The sequence below is a fragment of the Aspergillus viridinutans genome, assembly GCF_018404265.1.
Source record: "Aspergillus viridinutans IFM 47045 DNA, scaffold_2, whole genome shotgun sequence".
NCBI lineage: Eukaryota > Fungi > Ascomycota > Eurotiomycetes > Eurotiales > Aspergillaceae > Aspergillus > Aspergillus viridinutans.
The window spans coordinates 4,275,524-4,289,895 of record NW_025091218.1 but is presented as its reverse complement, the minus strand read 5'-3'; the positions used below and the strand labels follow the sequence as shown (position 1 = coordinate 4,289,895).

The 14,372-nt window shown below is 51.7% G+C and overlaps 5 protein-coding genes across 5 annotated transcripts; 2 read left to right on the top strand and 3 right to left on the bottom strand.

Moving 5' to 3' along the window:
• Positions 1-700: 700 nt before the first annotated feature.
• Aspvir_004916 (purple acid phosphatase family protein) lies at positions 701-2,724 on the top strand (the record flags this gene model as incomplete). The annotated part of the gene is made up of 5 exons (XM_043268138.1): positions 701-1,056; positions 1,103-1,408; positions 1,461-1,850; positions 1,897-2,337; positions 2,385-2,724. 5 exons carry the CDS (start codon positions 701-703, stop codon positions 2,722-2,724), a joined length of 1,833 nt encoding a protein of 610 aa, XP_043124073.1.
• Positions 2,725-3,365: 641 nt separating this feature from the next.
• On the bottom strand, positions 3,366-5,337 carry plb2 (lysophospholipase Plb2; the record flags this gene model as incomplete). The annotated part of the gene is made up of 3 exons (XM_043268137.1): positions 3,366-4,482; positions 4,544-5,192; positions 5,259-5,337. 3 exons carry the CDS (start codon positions 5,335-5,337, stop codon positions 3,366-3,368), a joined length of 1,845 nt encoding a protein of 614 aa, XP_043124072.1.
• A 650-nt stretch (positions 5,338-5,987) lies between these two features.
• Aspvir_004914 (MFS transporter) lies at positions 5,988-7,846 on the bottom strand (the record flags this gene model as incomplete). Its single annotated transcript, XM_043268136.1, has 4 exons — positions 5,988-6,234; positions 6,282-6,413; positions 6,467-7,453; positions 7,509-7,846. The coding sequence occupies 4 exons, from the start codon at positions 7,844-7,846 to the stop codon at positions 5,988-5,990; spliced, it is 1,704 nt and encodes a 567-aa protein (XP_043124071.1).
• A 1,329-nt stretch (positions 7,847-9,175) lies between these two features.
• On the bottom strand, positions 9,176-9,712 carry Aspvir_004913 (uncharacterized protein; the record flags this gene model as incomplete). Its single annotated transcript, XM_043268135.1, has 1 exon — positions 9,176-9,712. The coding sequence occupies one exon, from the start codon at positions 9,710-9,712 to the stop codon at positions 9,176-9,178; it is 537 nt and encodes a 178-aa protein (XP_043124070.1).
• Positions 9,713-12,508: 2,796 nt separating this feature from the next.
• Positions 12,509-14,325, top strand: Aspvir_004912 (cytochrome P450; the record flags this gene model as incomplete). The annotated part of the gene is made up of 6 exons (XM_043268134.1): positions 12,509-12,731; positions 12,841-13,697; positions 13,749-13,774; positions 13,821-13,905; positions 13,950-14,113; positions 14,163-14,325. The coding sequence occupies 6 exons, from the start codon at positions 12,509-12,511 to the stop codon at positions 14,323-14,325; spliced, it is 1,518 nt and encodes a 505-aa protein (XP_043124069.1).
• Positions 14,326-14,372: the final 47 nt, after the last annotated feature.

Below are 14,372 nucleotides of genomic sequence, written 5' to 3'. Positions count from 1 at the left end.
CTGGAGCCGAGAGTGCGAACACCTTCCGCTTTCGGAAATCATGACGGTATACCCTTTTTGCCGGTCCACCGCCAAACATTTTAAAATCACTAGATCTGTCAATGATCCCATCTATCTCGCTTAGAATGAGCGACTAAGGCCAATGGTATTGGGAGGAATTGATATACGGTCAACAGAATAGAAGAGAATCACGGCCTTCTCAAAAGTCCACTAGATATACTTAGGCAACATCGCATTCGAGACCTATATCATCATTATGACTTAGTCCAGGATATGCTTTAGTAGACAGGTACCATTACATGTCACTACCAATCAACGACAAGCAATAATACATTATGGTTCAATGGCCATTGTTATCTCGGCTGCTCCACTTGGGCGTGCCTGGCCTGACCGTTACCAGCCAATGGTGATCGCTATCGCCCGACACATGCTAGCCCAAGCTTAACCGAAGCTTTACCAAGTTATATATGCTGGATACGGGCTCACTAGTACCTACTTCCCTGTTAGTCTTGGACTCTTGGCCAATTGCTAATCTCCGCATCTGCACGTGTGACTCGCTTTTGATAACGGACTTCCGTCGGAGATTGCGTCTCCAACAAATACCTAGGTAGATAAGCAGCTGGACTGATTTAAGTCAGTCCATCGCTTCGATGGATCAAAAATCTGTCAATCGATCAACGCTCTTCATTGAGGTAGCAAAATGAAGACAACCACCGTCTCGGCTCTTCTTGTCGCCCTTGCTGCGACGGCCGCTCAGGCCCGTCCCGTGGTGGACGAGAGCTATCCGTACACTGGTCCCGCTGTTCCCGTTGGCGATTGGGTCGATCCCACCGTTAATGGCAATGGAAAGGGATTCCCCCGTCTGGTGGAACCTCCTGCTGTGAAGCCTGCGACTGCGAACCCCAAGAACAATGTCAATGTGATTTCGCTGTCCTATTTGCCCGATGGTATGCACATTCACTACCAGACGCCGTTCGGACTGGGTGTGACCCCTTCCGTCAAATGGGGCAAGAATCCCAAGCACCTCGATCAAGTCGCTTATGGATATACCCACACGTACGTTCTTGCCACTGAAGCAGGAAATTGAAGCTAACCCCTATAGGTACGACCGCACGCCATCGTGCTCCGAAGTCAAAGCCGTCACTCAGTGCAGCCAGTTTTTCCACGAGGTCAGCCTCGACAAGCTCGAGTCCGGAACTACGTACTACTACCAGATCCCTGCCGCCAACGGCACCACTCGGTCTGAAGTTCTGAGCTTCAAGACTGCTCAGCGCGCGGGAGATCGTCGCCCCTTCAGTGTGGCTGTCCTAAATGACATGGGGTACACCAATGCAGGGGGCTCGTTCAAACAGCTCGTCAAGGCCGCCAACGAGGGCACTGCGTTTGCCTGGCACGGCGGTGACATCAGGTAATACCTCCTTCGATCTATCTTGTCAACCGTGACTAAAAAGCGCAAACAGCTACGCCGACGATTGGTATTCGGGTATCCTGCCCTGTGAGGATGACTGGCCCGTCTGCTACAATGGCACTAACACTGAGCTGCCGGGTGGTGGTCCCGTCCCGGACGAGTACAAGAAGCCTCTGCCGGCGGGTGAAATCCCGAACCAGGGTGGTCCCCAGGGAGGCGATATGAGTGTACTTTACGAGTCCAACTGGGATCTGTGGCAGCAGTGGCTGGGAAATATCACACTAAAGATGCCCTACATGGTTTTGCCCGGTAACCACGAGGCTGCGTGCGCCGAGTTCGATGGTCCCGGCAACACTTTGACCGCATATCTGAACAATGGCATCTCCAACGGCACTGCTCCCAAGGCCAACTTGACTTACTACTCCTGCCCTCCGTCCCAACGGTAAGATCCATCCTGCAGAATCTCTGGCACCAGCTAACCCGTACAGTAACTTCACCGCGTACCAGCACCGCTTCCGCATGCCCGGTCCTGAAACCGGCGGTGTCGGCAACTTCTGGTACTCGTTCGACTACGGCCTCGCTCACTTCATCTCCATGGACTGCGAGACCGACTTCGCTAACAGCCCCGAGTGGCCGTTCCAGGAGGATATCAAGGGAAACGAGACCCACCCCAAGGCCTCGGAGACCTACATCACCGACAGCGGCCCCTTTGGCGCCGTCGACGGCAGCTTCAAGGATACCAAGTCCTACGCGCAGTACAAGTGGCTGAAGAACGATCTCGCCAGCGTCGACCGCAAGAAGACCCCCTGGGTGTTTGTCATGAGCCACCGGCCCATGTACAGCTCCGCGTATTCGAGCTACCAGAAGAATCTCCGTCTTGCCTTTGAGCAATTGTTCCTGCAATATGGTGTCGATGCTTATCTGTCTGGGTATGTCGGTCCTTCCCCACGCTCATCGCAGATACTGACTTGTACAGACACATCCACTGGTACGAGCGCATGTACCCCCTCGGTGCCAACGGAACCATCGATTCGGCGTCGATTGTCAACAGCCACACTTACCGCACCAACCCCGGCAAATCCATCACCCACATCGTTAACGGAATGGCTGGCAACATTGAGAGCCACAGTGAGTTCAGCAAGGGCCAGGGCCTCCAGAATATCACTGCCTTGCTGGACACCACGCACTTTGGTATCAGTAAGCTTACTGTGCTAAGTGAGAAGGAGGTCAAGTGGGAGTTTATCCGCGGTGATGATGGGTCCATCGGCGATCATTTGACCCTGCGTAAGGAGAAGACAAAATGTAAGGCCAAATAGGTGCTGGTTGAAGGAGTATAAGCTGTGGGAGCTGTATATAATATTGTAGCCTCTGTATATCTTGATTTAGTGAGAGTGTATAATCATAGTGAAGGTTATAATAAATCTATCTAGGCAGCTGCGACGCTGCGCATTGACAGGAACTGGCTATTCAACCTTTCACGGGCGACCATGAAGCTCGCCACATTTCCTAAACAATGATTTCTTGGAGTTATTATTACCCCTTCCTTGCCTGTGTCCGCGTAACTCTTACATGCTAGAATGGATATCATAGGCGTTTTCTGGATTAATCTAGCATACGTGATCACTGACAGCGTTGATACCCCTAGCTTCCATTTGCAGGTAACCAGGAGCATGAATCCCACTGTCCTCAGCCCAATTATCCCACGCCTAGTCAAAGTCAAGCAGAACTTCTCGGGCCTTGGCCCCTTCAAGATATCGATCACCAACAGTGTCATGTCCAACCTATACAATTCATTCAGTCAAAACATCTCATTTTCCCCTCTTCGTCTGCAGGTGGCGCAAGATAACCCGCCTTCAGCATTCGTTCCTAGCGAGAAAGAATCGTAATAGTAGATATCAGTTGAGTCATCGCGCTTCCTGTCGCCCTGGATTCGCTTCTCATATTGTTTCCCACTTACCTAGTGAAGTTTTAATGTCGGATAATAATCTCCAGGAGTAGTCGCATTGGTGGTACCATTCCAACAGTACTTCCTGAAACAAGTCGAGCAGACATCCGGGATGGTTGTATTTGTGCGTTCAAAGCTCCGACTTAGTATAGCGCAAGCAATACAAGATGGCCAGTTGGAATCCAGTGTTCCATTTCCCAGTGTTACCACGTCGTAGCCATTCTCAATGATGGCGTTGCGTTCACTGGTATTGTACTGAAGATCGAACGTGGACACATTTGACAGGTATATATACGGGGCATTGGGAATATAAACGACAAGAGGAGCAGAGCCAGTGATATTTGAGCTGTTGCAGCCAAAGAATGTCGGGCGGTTGTTCAACCCAAGGTTGACGAATGTGTTCTGATCAGGCACAGAGGGGAAAGCTAGGCCACTGTTCGTTCGTGAAGAGCGTACATTTCGTTCATAGGTGGCGACCATGGATGTTCCGTTGGGCCACCTTGAGGTGGTGTCGGCTGACGAGTCGAGAGCCAAAATCACGTCGACGTGGCGCTGGGGCTGCAGAAGGGGATCTAGCGGGATGTTCTGGAGATCTTCTCCGCCGTCAACCAGGGTTAGTGAGGGAGAGGTTGTGTACTGGGACGAGCTCGCATAGCGATAGAAAGGGTTAGGCTTGTAGACGGCAATATCATTGTTCTCGGACCCAATTCTCCCCAGAATGCCACTAATTGAGTTCTTCACGGCTGCAGGCGCGCCGGAATCGTTTATGTGGAGGAATGCTTGATTGAACAGGGATGACGATGTGCCCATGATGAACCCGGCGCTATCGAATCCTCGAACACATTTCTCGCCTGTCGGTAGAGTCCCCTTCGAGAAATTTGATCCCAGGAATTCTAGGGAGACAAAGGCGGACAGCGATGCGTCCCAGCTCCCAAATTCCCAAGGGTTAAACTCGAACACCGTAGTGTTCGCGGGTACTAGAATCTCTCCTGGAGCTCGGCCATCAGCGATAACCAAGGGCATGGGCATGGTTCCAGCCTGGAAGCCCTTGCTGAGAGCAATCGACGACCAGGTATAACTGACACCACCTTCAGGCGCGTTGATGAGTTGGTAAGAGAGAGAGCGACCCCTGATGTGTGACAGTGAGCTTTGCTTTCTTTCTTCAGCGCGCACAGGCAACAGAAGCATACCAGTAATCCGTGATAGACACCTCATACCCGGCGTCCGATTTCCCATCCACCGCACTCAACAACTGTGAATAGTACTTCGCCGTGCTGATGTTCCATTCGGTACTTTCAGTTGGACCACTGAAGACAGAATCCTGAAACTGCCAGACAGAACCATTGTCCCGCAGCGACGATACATCTGAAAAATTGTTCATATAGATCGACCCAACCAACCAGCTTCCACCACTCAGGCCTGAAAGATAAGTAGCCGACTGTAGGATACCTCCCACCTGGCCTTTGAGAGTTGAGTTCGTGGTCCGATTATCAAACGCCTGCAGTGCACCTCCGCCATTCATCAAGGCTCGATAGCCACCGCCAGACACTGCAAGTCCGATATTGGGTAAGGCAGACGCATTAGCTGAATGGTTATCAACATAGACAGACCCATTGAAAGAACCGAGGTCGACTCGGCTGAGAAACGCTTTCAGGGCGTCTCTGGTATTGTTTCTTCGGGCTTTCAGCCAGGAGGTCTCGGCAGTCGATAGGGAAGTGGCATTGCGGACTGATGGCCGATTCGAAGGGCAGACCTCGCCTTCGGGGGTGTATCCGTTGGGTGCATTAGGCAATGCCCGATTGAGAGGAATAGTGACTAACGAAGCTCCTTTGGCAGGGACTGAAGATTTGGTTCTTAGCACATATAATGCCGTAAAATTAGTCAAGACGGGCGAAAGCTACTTACAACGAGGTAGTAGTAAGACTATGAGGAAGAACAGATAAAGCAGGGTAATACTGGGCACATTCAGACGATTCTTATACATATTGGTGATGATGAATAGATACATTGTTGAATGAAGCTTGTGCAAATTGTAGTATACCAAGGTATTTAATTTCTATTTGGTGTTGAAAGGCGTCAAGATGTATACCTAGCCTTGAGCTAAGAGTTGGCTGTAATGTTTTCACACAGATGCTTCTCGTAAATGGGATGACCATGGTGGACTAATATAATGTTATTAGAGTCAGAAGCACATCTTTTAATGAACACGGCTGGAATTGTCCAGTGGTGACATAAATTCAATCTGAGATCAAAGCGCACCATGGTTCATTAAACCCATGAGTCGTTGACTATACAAATTTTGGCTCATAATGACAGCATACCAGCCACGTGGAACACTGGAACAGACTTCTTGTGAGATCATATGGAATAAGAAGAATCCAGATCAAGTGATTGAGTAGGAAACTAAACTTTAGCTTTCATGATGAAAATCTGTCTATCGTTGTCTGCCATTAAGATTCAACATGCTGGTAATGGAAAGTGGCATGATACCAAGACCGTCGTCCAACATTCTAAATAAATTCATAACACAAGCTACTTGTGAGAAGAATTACGATAATTCTTTCTTACTTTGTGTGTCTTTGCATGTCTCATCATTAATCATATCAGGTATCTAGTCTATATGCTATGCAATCATTAAACATCGTAATGCTTCTTTGTCTCCGGATAGACAGGAGCACCAGCCGATCGACTCTTGCTTCTCAGCCAAGGGCCGTACACCATGAATGCAATTGGAATTGGCACCATTAATGCGGCAATGCAGCCCAGCATCGTCCCAGCCCATTGCACGCCAAGATTCTCCATCATCTGTCGGGAAAAGAGGGGAAATGCGCATCCGACTGCGGATCGGAGGATAGTGTTTGCTGCGATCGTGGAGGCAGCCCTGGCACCATTAGTAGGGCGATATATATAGTGAAGGAGCAGACTTACAATGTAGGATAGCAGTCGACGATGTAGTTGAAGCACTGTAGGAAGATGCAGAAGATGCCGAAGCCAGTAAGAATGCCCGAAGAAATAGGCACCATCCAGTGAATAGACGAGGTATAGCCAGTCCAGCCGAACCTGCAGCAGTCAGTAAAAGTTATAATATATAGAGTACAGCAGGTAAATCATACCAAAACATGTCCGCAGCAAAGGTGACTCCTCCAACGATGGCTGGAGGGAGACGCCACTCGGGCACGGGAACGTCTCCATTGGCAGCCAGCTTCTTGGTATACGAGCCTTGGAGTAACAAGATGAACACGCCACCCAGTAATTCTCCAACGATCAAGCCGACGAACGCCAGACCTCCATCACCCATGTTCATCCCGTACACCCCCTGGAAGACGACGGGGTATGCGCCAAGCAGGGCATAGATGAGCCCATAGATAAACGAGATATACAGCGAGATAAGCAGCAGAATCGGCTCTGTGAACAGCATCTTCAACGGCCGGGTGAAATTATTCCGCACCAGCTCATGGAAGTCAACCTCAACCTCATCCTGCTTCGCATGGATACCCCAATTATGCGTCTGCCGACGCAGCGTCGCCGCCTTGCGCACCAGAATAACAGGCGCATACGTCTCATCCAGGAACAGCACGACGAGCACAAAGCCCACAAACACCATTATCGCGGAGATGTACATCGTCCAGCGCCAACCGAGCGCACTCATCGTGATGAACCCGCCGACAAACGGCGCCGCAAACGGACCGATAAACACGGCCATGCAGAAGATGGACATGACGATCCCGCGCTGCGCATTGTTAAACAGATCCGCAAAGACAGCAGGCACAACTGCAATCGGGCTGGCGGCGAACAAGCCCGCGAAGAACCGGCAGATCATCAGAGTCTGAAAGTCTTTTCCCGTTGCGCAGCCGACGGTGAAGATCCCGCATCCCAGGAGGCCCAGAGACAGCGGCCAGCGCCGTCCGATGAGCTCCGAGGCGGGGGCCCAGATGGTTGGGCCGGCGGCGAAGCCGAGCACGTACAGCGTGACGCCGAGCGAGCCGACTTCCTGGCTGACGTGGAATTCCTTGCTGGCGGAGGCAATGGCTGCTGCGAAAACGGCGCTGGCGAATGAGCCGGCGAAGGTGCCGTAGCAGAGAATGCAGACCAGGAAGATTCTGTCGATCCAGCATTAGTATCTTCCTAGGGCAACTATGTACGAGGGAATGCTACCTTCGTGTCATGGACCAGTTGTACGGGTGTAGGGGATCCTCTGCTCCATCGAATTCGACGACGTACGTTTCCGGATCGGGAAGTAAGGGAGGGTATTCCTTGCCGGCGCCCATGGGTAGCCATGCATCGCGGGGTGCAGGGCCGCGTGTGGAGCCCACGGTCGTCTTTTGCTGCAGTCGGTAGGTGTTGATGCGGGTGAGTTCGAGGGGTTCGAGGTGGTCTACCGTTTCGTCGGAGAGGCAGTCGCTGGCGCTGTCGAGGGGTTGGCCGCCATGGTGGTCATCATGGAAAGCCTTGGGCGAATGCGGATCCAGAGTGGAAGTCTCTGGGTTGTCCATTCTCCGGTCAGAGAGCTGCTGCTTTGCTTTGGGGTCTACGGTTCTACAGCTCTAAGGAGCTTCTCTCTAGTATATAACTCCATCAGCCCACGTTCAGGCCGCGGTGGATCACACAATTTTTTCATGGTTGGGTGTCAGTTGCCATCAATGGCTGCCAGATGGAGCTCATTGTCATGTAGGAGATCCATACTTTTCCGAAGTTTTATATAACATTTATAGAAGCTGGCCAGAACGCAGGCACACCCGCCTGCATCAGCCACAAGGGACATCCCGATGTGCCGCATTGCCCAATGGCTTTTCGCCAATCTGCCAGGCACAGTTGATAAAGAATCGGCTATGTCCGGCACTGTGGCTAGTGAATCGTCCTAATGGTGTGAAAATTTTCCATCCAACGCACGTGAGCGAGGATAGCCGCGTCTGTCCGAATCTGGCCGAGAGTATCCGTTATCAATTCAAGGCAGAGCATCCGAATTGGAAATATCCCGAGAATAAGATCAGAACATCCGATATGGCCATAATCGATGCCGGGAATCCGGTTGGTGTACGGAATATTTCAGTCAAGGATTTCGCTGAGGCCTGGTGATCCATGACGGGAGGGCTTTCCGCTGTCTTACTTCCGTCATGCATGACATATTATGGACAGACATTCACCTAGTTACTAGAAGAGTCGATGATAAAAGTTCCTCCAGTATCTATAAATAAGTCGGGATTGAAATGGAGGGATTTGCCAGCAGACCATGCCTTGACTATATAGCTTTGCTGATTAAGGGGTAACGTAGGGAAGAAGCGGTCTCATCCGTGGAATATATTCCACAACCCCATGAAAAAGAAACTGCCCTGGATAAGTAGGATTATGTCAAGCTCGCTGTCAGGGCAGGAAGCATGCGTGCCAGATACTGTTTGTTTAAGGTTAAGAATGTCCTCTGTCTTGGAGGACTACACTGCTCCAATTCTCTGAGTTCAGCATAGCCTCACCTGCTCCCGGGAAATATCAAATCATTATCCGCAAGAGATGCTTGGTTTCTCTATATTCCACATGAAAGCCCCACATGAAGTAGATTGAGATTTAAGACCAGAATGCTGATATTCAAATCCGCACATATCACGTCATAATATATTCCTTTCATAACAGAATGTCCACTGCCACATACCCTGTCTTCAGGCTTTTCGCATTTCACCACAGGACCTAATACGCACAGGTAGCAGTGTCCTTCACCGAGACTAATTCCAAGGTATCTACCAGGAAAAACACCATAAGCCCAATTTCGCGAGGTGCTCGAGCGCGCCCAGAAATACGGCTACCACAAGATTATCCTCACCATGACGACATTAGCCGGGTGCACGAGATCCTAAATAGTCAAGCAGTATCCCAACACCTGCACAATGACCCTCGGGGAGCATCTGTACCATGCTGCCGAGATCCACCACGCGGACGACGAGACATACAACTTTGCAACGAGCTGAGGGCCCAATCCCCCTGCCCGCTAGTCGCCCTCGGGGAGATCGGCTAGACTGTGTGTATCTCGAGTGCTCGGACAAGGAGACGCAGCGGCGCGCGTTCAGCGAGCAGCTTTTCTTGATGTTTGGATGCGGCTGCAGCTCGCCTTCTTTCTGCGTGTGGGGGACTTCTGCACGGACCTTGAGGAGATCGTCACTCCGTATCCGGCGAGACTGCCGCGAGGTGGACTCGTTTTGCTGGATGAAAGACGAGATGCTGCAGCTTGTGGCGCTGGGATTCGGGATCAGTGTTGATGGGGTTTCGTTGCGGAGGGAGGAGCAGTTGAGATGTGTGAGGAGTATTCCGCTTGGCAGCTTATAGCTGGAGACTAATGCGCCTTGGTGCGGGATTGGTGAGCATGGGCTCATGCCGTTCCTGGCTCGTGTGAGGTTGTTTCTGTCGGCGTGGGAGCAGGGCAAGTGTATCAAGGGCAGATGGTCAAGGGACGGAATGAGAGTTGTACGATGGAGGAGGAGTGTTGGTTGTGGGAGGTTTTGAAGGAATCTCAGTGGAGGAGGTGGCTCGGATTGCCTGGAATAGTGTACGGATGTTTGGATTAGCCGCTAGAGGTGGAATAATGTATAATGGACTATAATGTATTTAGGACTCCATACAGTATGTATAGCTGAGAGTGCTGACTAGGCGTGACTTACGTCTTCCCCCTCTGCCGTATCTTCCTTTCTGCCGGGTCGGAATCCAACCATGTCCTCAATGGGAGTTTCCAAAGGTTGACAGAGTCAAATCGGTCCGGGACGTCCTTTTGAATACTGTCTAGTATTCGTCCGGATTGCCGGCCCTGTTGAGGCTCATTCCTGGCTAATTCCACCACCGATTACACCTCCGATATATATCAGTACGACCTCATAGCGATAGGGATTCCCAAAAAATATGACAATCCGGTCGAGCCACGTCTCTTTACTAGCCTCACCTGTCCCCAGACACCAACAACGGCTTTGTCTCCAGGGTTCCTGGTCCTTAAGTCGACTATGAGCCGAGCTTTCGTCAGAGGGCGTACATCGACGATCGACTTAACCTCTGCCAAAAAGGCCAGATACGTTTGGATTAGAGGGATCTGCACAGCCGGGGAAAGGGATAGAGGACTGAGGTCTCGGACTGATACTTGAAACCGAGGGTCGTATTGCTTGAGGTTCTCTGCGGGTTGAGGAGATACTGGGGACGATGTGCTTTCACCAGGTGCTAGATTCACTGTCGCTGTTGTCAAAGTATCGGTCAATCCACAGTCTAGTAGGTCACCAACGTTGGAAATCTAGGGAAATGTATTACCCACTTGAACACATGTACCCGGCTCGGCCAAAAGCAGCGCAGATGCTAGGTAGATAACCCCTGCGCCGATCATACCAACGTCCATTCCACACTCAACGAGGGATTTGCCCGTCGAACAACGAGAAATATCCACGATGGTCATATAGGATAGACTCATGGTCAAGCGGACGGGATCGGTCAGAGGACTAATGGTAAGCGAATACATAATCAAGCATTTCAGAAGCGCATGCAGCGGAAGAGCAGGAATTTCAGCATATCTTGACCGACATTGCATGCTGAGTTGACTTAGTCGTGTCGTTGCAGTCTAGCTGTTTTACCATAGCCGCGTAAAGAGTTAACAAATATTATCAGATGGCGCCATGGACGGTCCAGAATAGCCATATGACCAACTAAGCACTGTTCACATGGATTCAACTCATAATAAGGCAGCCCAGCCAGTCAGCACGTTAACGTTGACTGAGAACCCCAGAGTCGTACCATAGATAGTGATACTCCACTGTGCGGGACAGCGGGCGAGACCCAAGGTGCCACAAAACTCAAAGGAATAAGGCATTGTAAGTTTGTAACCATGTAAGTTTGGATTCGTAGGCCAAGATGGCCATGACATATTTCATTACAACGGCTTATTTGCCGCGACATTCTCCCGATATCATCGATCTTACTCTGTAGTGGACTGGACAGTGGGCCTCCTGTCGGGAACAAGTTGCCAAAGCCCCCTGGTCAAAGAATAGACCACCGGAAAATGTCAGTATCAGTATCATTCTGAAGGACCAGAAAGCTTATCATTGACGGTCAAACGACTGTGGATATGGATTATGGAACTGAACGGGAGAGGAGACCTTCCGGAAGCATGGCAGCATGAACCCGGAAGACAATTTGCACCGTTATCATGCCATGCGCCGGACGGCCAATCAAACCCAGGCAAAATCAGAGGATCAGAAGTACGAAGCCAGAGGCCAGCCCGCGGATAAGTTCAGCCCAGCCCGGAACGGGAAAGAAACGCGACGGATCAGTGGGTCGAGACACGGGTTGGCCGGATCCTCCTCGTAATTAATGATGATCATAACCAGAGCAGATGAGGGATAGTCATTGCTTTTGCTGGTTCTGCTTTTTATGCAGGCTGCAAACGTACATATCTCCGGCCTGTCAATATTATTCTCTTGTTTGACCCAGCGGAATGGTTATGATGTCTCCATCCATGGGAGTCAGTGCGAGTGCCACGCCTATCACACCCTAACAAAAGGCTAGAGCCACACCGACCAGCAAAAGGAAGAGGGTCTAACGTCCATAGCGTCTGTTAGCAGCCGGGGATAAAGCTATTGTTTCCCAAGGGAGCAATCCTTCACTCCACCCGGACCCGAGCCAACGCTCGCATGGCTTCTGACTAGCTAGAAAAAGGGCCCGTGGCACTTCAGGATTCCACCATGACTGCGCTGGTTCCCGAAGTCTCCATCCGGTTGCCCGCCTGCCGTGAAGAAAAGCACGGGCATACTTCACAGTCTGCACCTGGGTCATTTGGGGAGCCTGGAAAACCTTGGATGAGTTTCCCGCTTCTCATCGTTGGAAGTTAATGCACGGCTGTCCTCCTGGATCTTCAGTCTCCACTCATTGGTTCCCTTTTACGGAGCAGACCGAATGAGACACCCACAGAAAAGCTAGTAGACTAGACTACGACGTGGAAACTCAAACTGAATTCACACGCACTGTGCCCCCCAGGCCAGTCTGATGGGTCAGAGCACTGGCCACAGCTCGAGTGAATGGCACTCCTCGACTTTTTTTTTAAAACCTGTCGACGGCCAACCCGACCCGGCACCATGGTTCTGGTGAGCTGGAGTTTCCCTTCTGCATGAACCACACCTGCAATTGACTCCCTGTCAACAATGGAACTGCTACGTCTCCTGCTTTCACATCCAGTGGCTTCGGCCGTCGCTCTCGGGGCAGTCTACTTGCTCTGGGTGGTCCTCGACAGGCTGTATCTGTCTCCCATTGCCCGTTTCCCTGGGCCCAAACTCGCGGCGCTGACACATCTGTACGAGTTTTACTGGGATACCATCTGCTGCGGACAGTTCACCTTTCAGATTGGCCGCCTTCATGAGAAATATGGTAAGTCCCCCTAACCGTTGGCTGCGTTTTGAATCCAGCCCGTCCAGTTCGATAGATCACTTCTTGGCATTAATCCTTGTCGGCTTGACATTGTACTAATGTCATACAGGCCCCATCGTGCGCATCAGCCCGACCGAACTGCACATCAATGACCCCGACTACTACGAAGTCCTCTACTCGCGCGACAGCCCCCGCAACAAATATGAATACTACCAAAAGACCCTCAATGCCCCCCTGGCCCTCCTCAACACGATCGACCACCATCTCCACCGCCAGCTCCGCGCCCAGCTGAACCCCTTCTTCTCCAACGCGCGCATCCGCAAACAGGAACCCGCCATCAAGGCCCTCGTTGACAAGCTCTGCCGTCGCCTCGAGGAGCTCAAGAACACCGACCAGCCGCTCAACATCGAGCACGCGCTCACCTGCTACACCACCGATGTCATCACCGACTACAGCCTGGGCGACGGGTACCACTACCTCGACGCCCCCGACTTCATCCCGCAGTGGTTCGGCACGCTGAACGGCACCGCCAAGACGATGGTGTTTATCCGTCCGGTGGCGTGGGCGCTGCCGTTGCTGCTTGCCCTGCCGGAGCGGGTCACCGCGTGGCTGAACCCCGGGATGGAGCTGTTTTTCGATTTCCAGCGGCGGTGCCGCAAGATGATCAAGCAGATTGTTGCGGCGCATAATGAGAAGGGCGACAAGGCTGTGCAGAATGCGGCGTCGGTGAATATCTTCGAGGATATCCTCCGGAGTGATCTGCCGGCGAAGAACAAGAGTGAGACCCGGCTGGCGCAGGAGATGCAGGTGCTTGTTTCTGCGGGGGCGGAGACCACCGCCAAGGCCATCACCTATATTCTGTTTTATTTGCTGAATGACCCTGAGACGATGAAGAAGCTCAAGGCTGAGCTGGAGACGGTGGGCGAGGATCCGCCACTGATTCAATTGGAGCAGTTGCCTTACCTGGTGAGTTGTCATGGCAATATGCTGGGCCGGCTGATACTGATGCTGTCACAGACCGGTGTGATGTTGGAGGGAATTAGGTACGCCCTACACTGAGTCCGTCTAGAGTGAGTCTAACATATCTAGACTGTCCTACGGCGTCTCTGCCCGTCTTCCGCGAATCGCCCCCTACAACGCCCTCAAGTTCAGAGACTGGACTATTCCTCCTGGAGTATGCACCCCGACCTCATTAATGACCAGTACTGACCTCCACAGACCCCCGTTAGCATGAGCTGCCTGTTAATGCACCACAACGAAACCGTCTTTCCCGACTCGCACCGCTTCAAGCCCGAGCGCTGGCTGGACTCCGCCGAGCGCAAACGCCTGGAAAAGTACATGGTCGCTTTCTCAAAGGGTTCGCGCCAGTGTATCGGAATGCAGTACGTATGTCTCACTCCTTGACGCACGGTTACTAACTTGGTCGACCAGTCTCGCCAAAGCAGAAATCCTCTTGTCCGTGCCGGCCCTCCTCCGCAGAATGGACCTGGAACTGTACGAGACCACCGTGGAAGACGTAGCCATCAAGCACGACATTTTCATTCCCTTCCCTCGGATGGATAGCAAGGGTGTGCGGGTGTTGATCAAGGGTTGATTTGACGTTGACATGCTGAAAACCATCTGTACCTACCACTTTCCTTT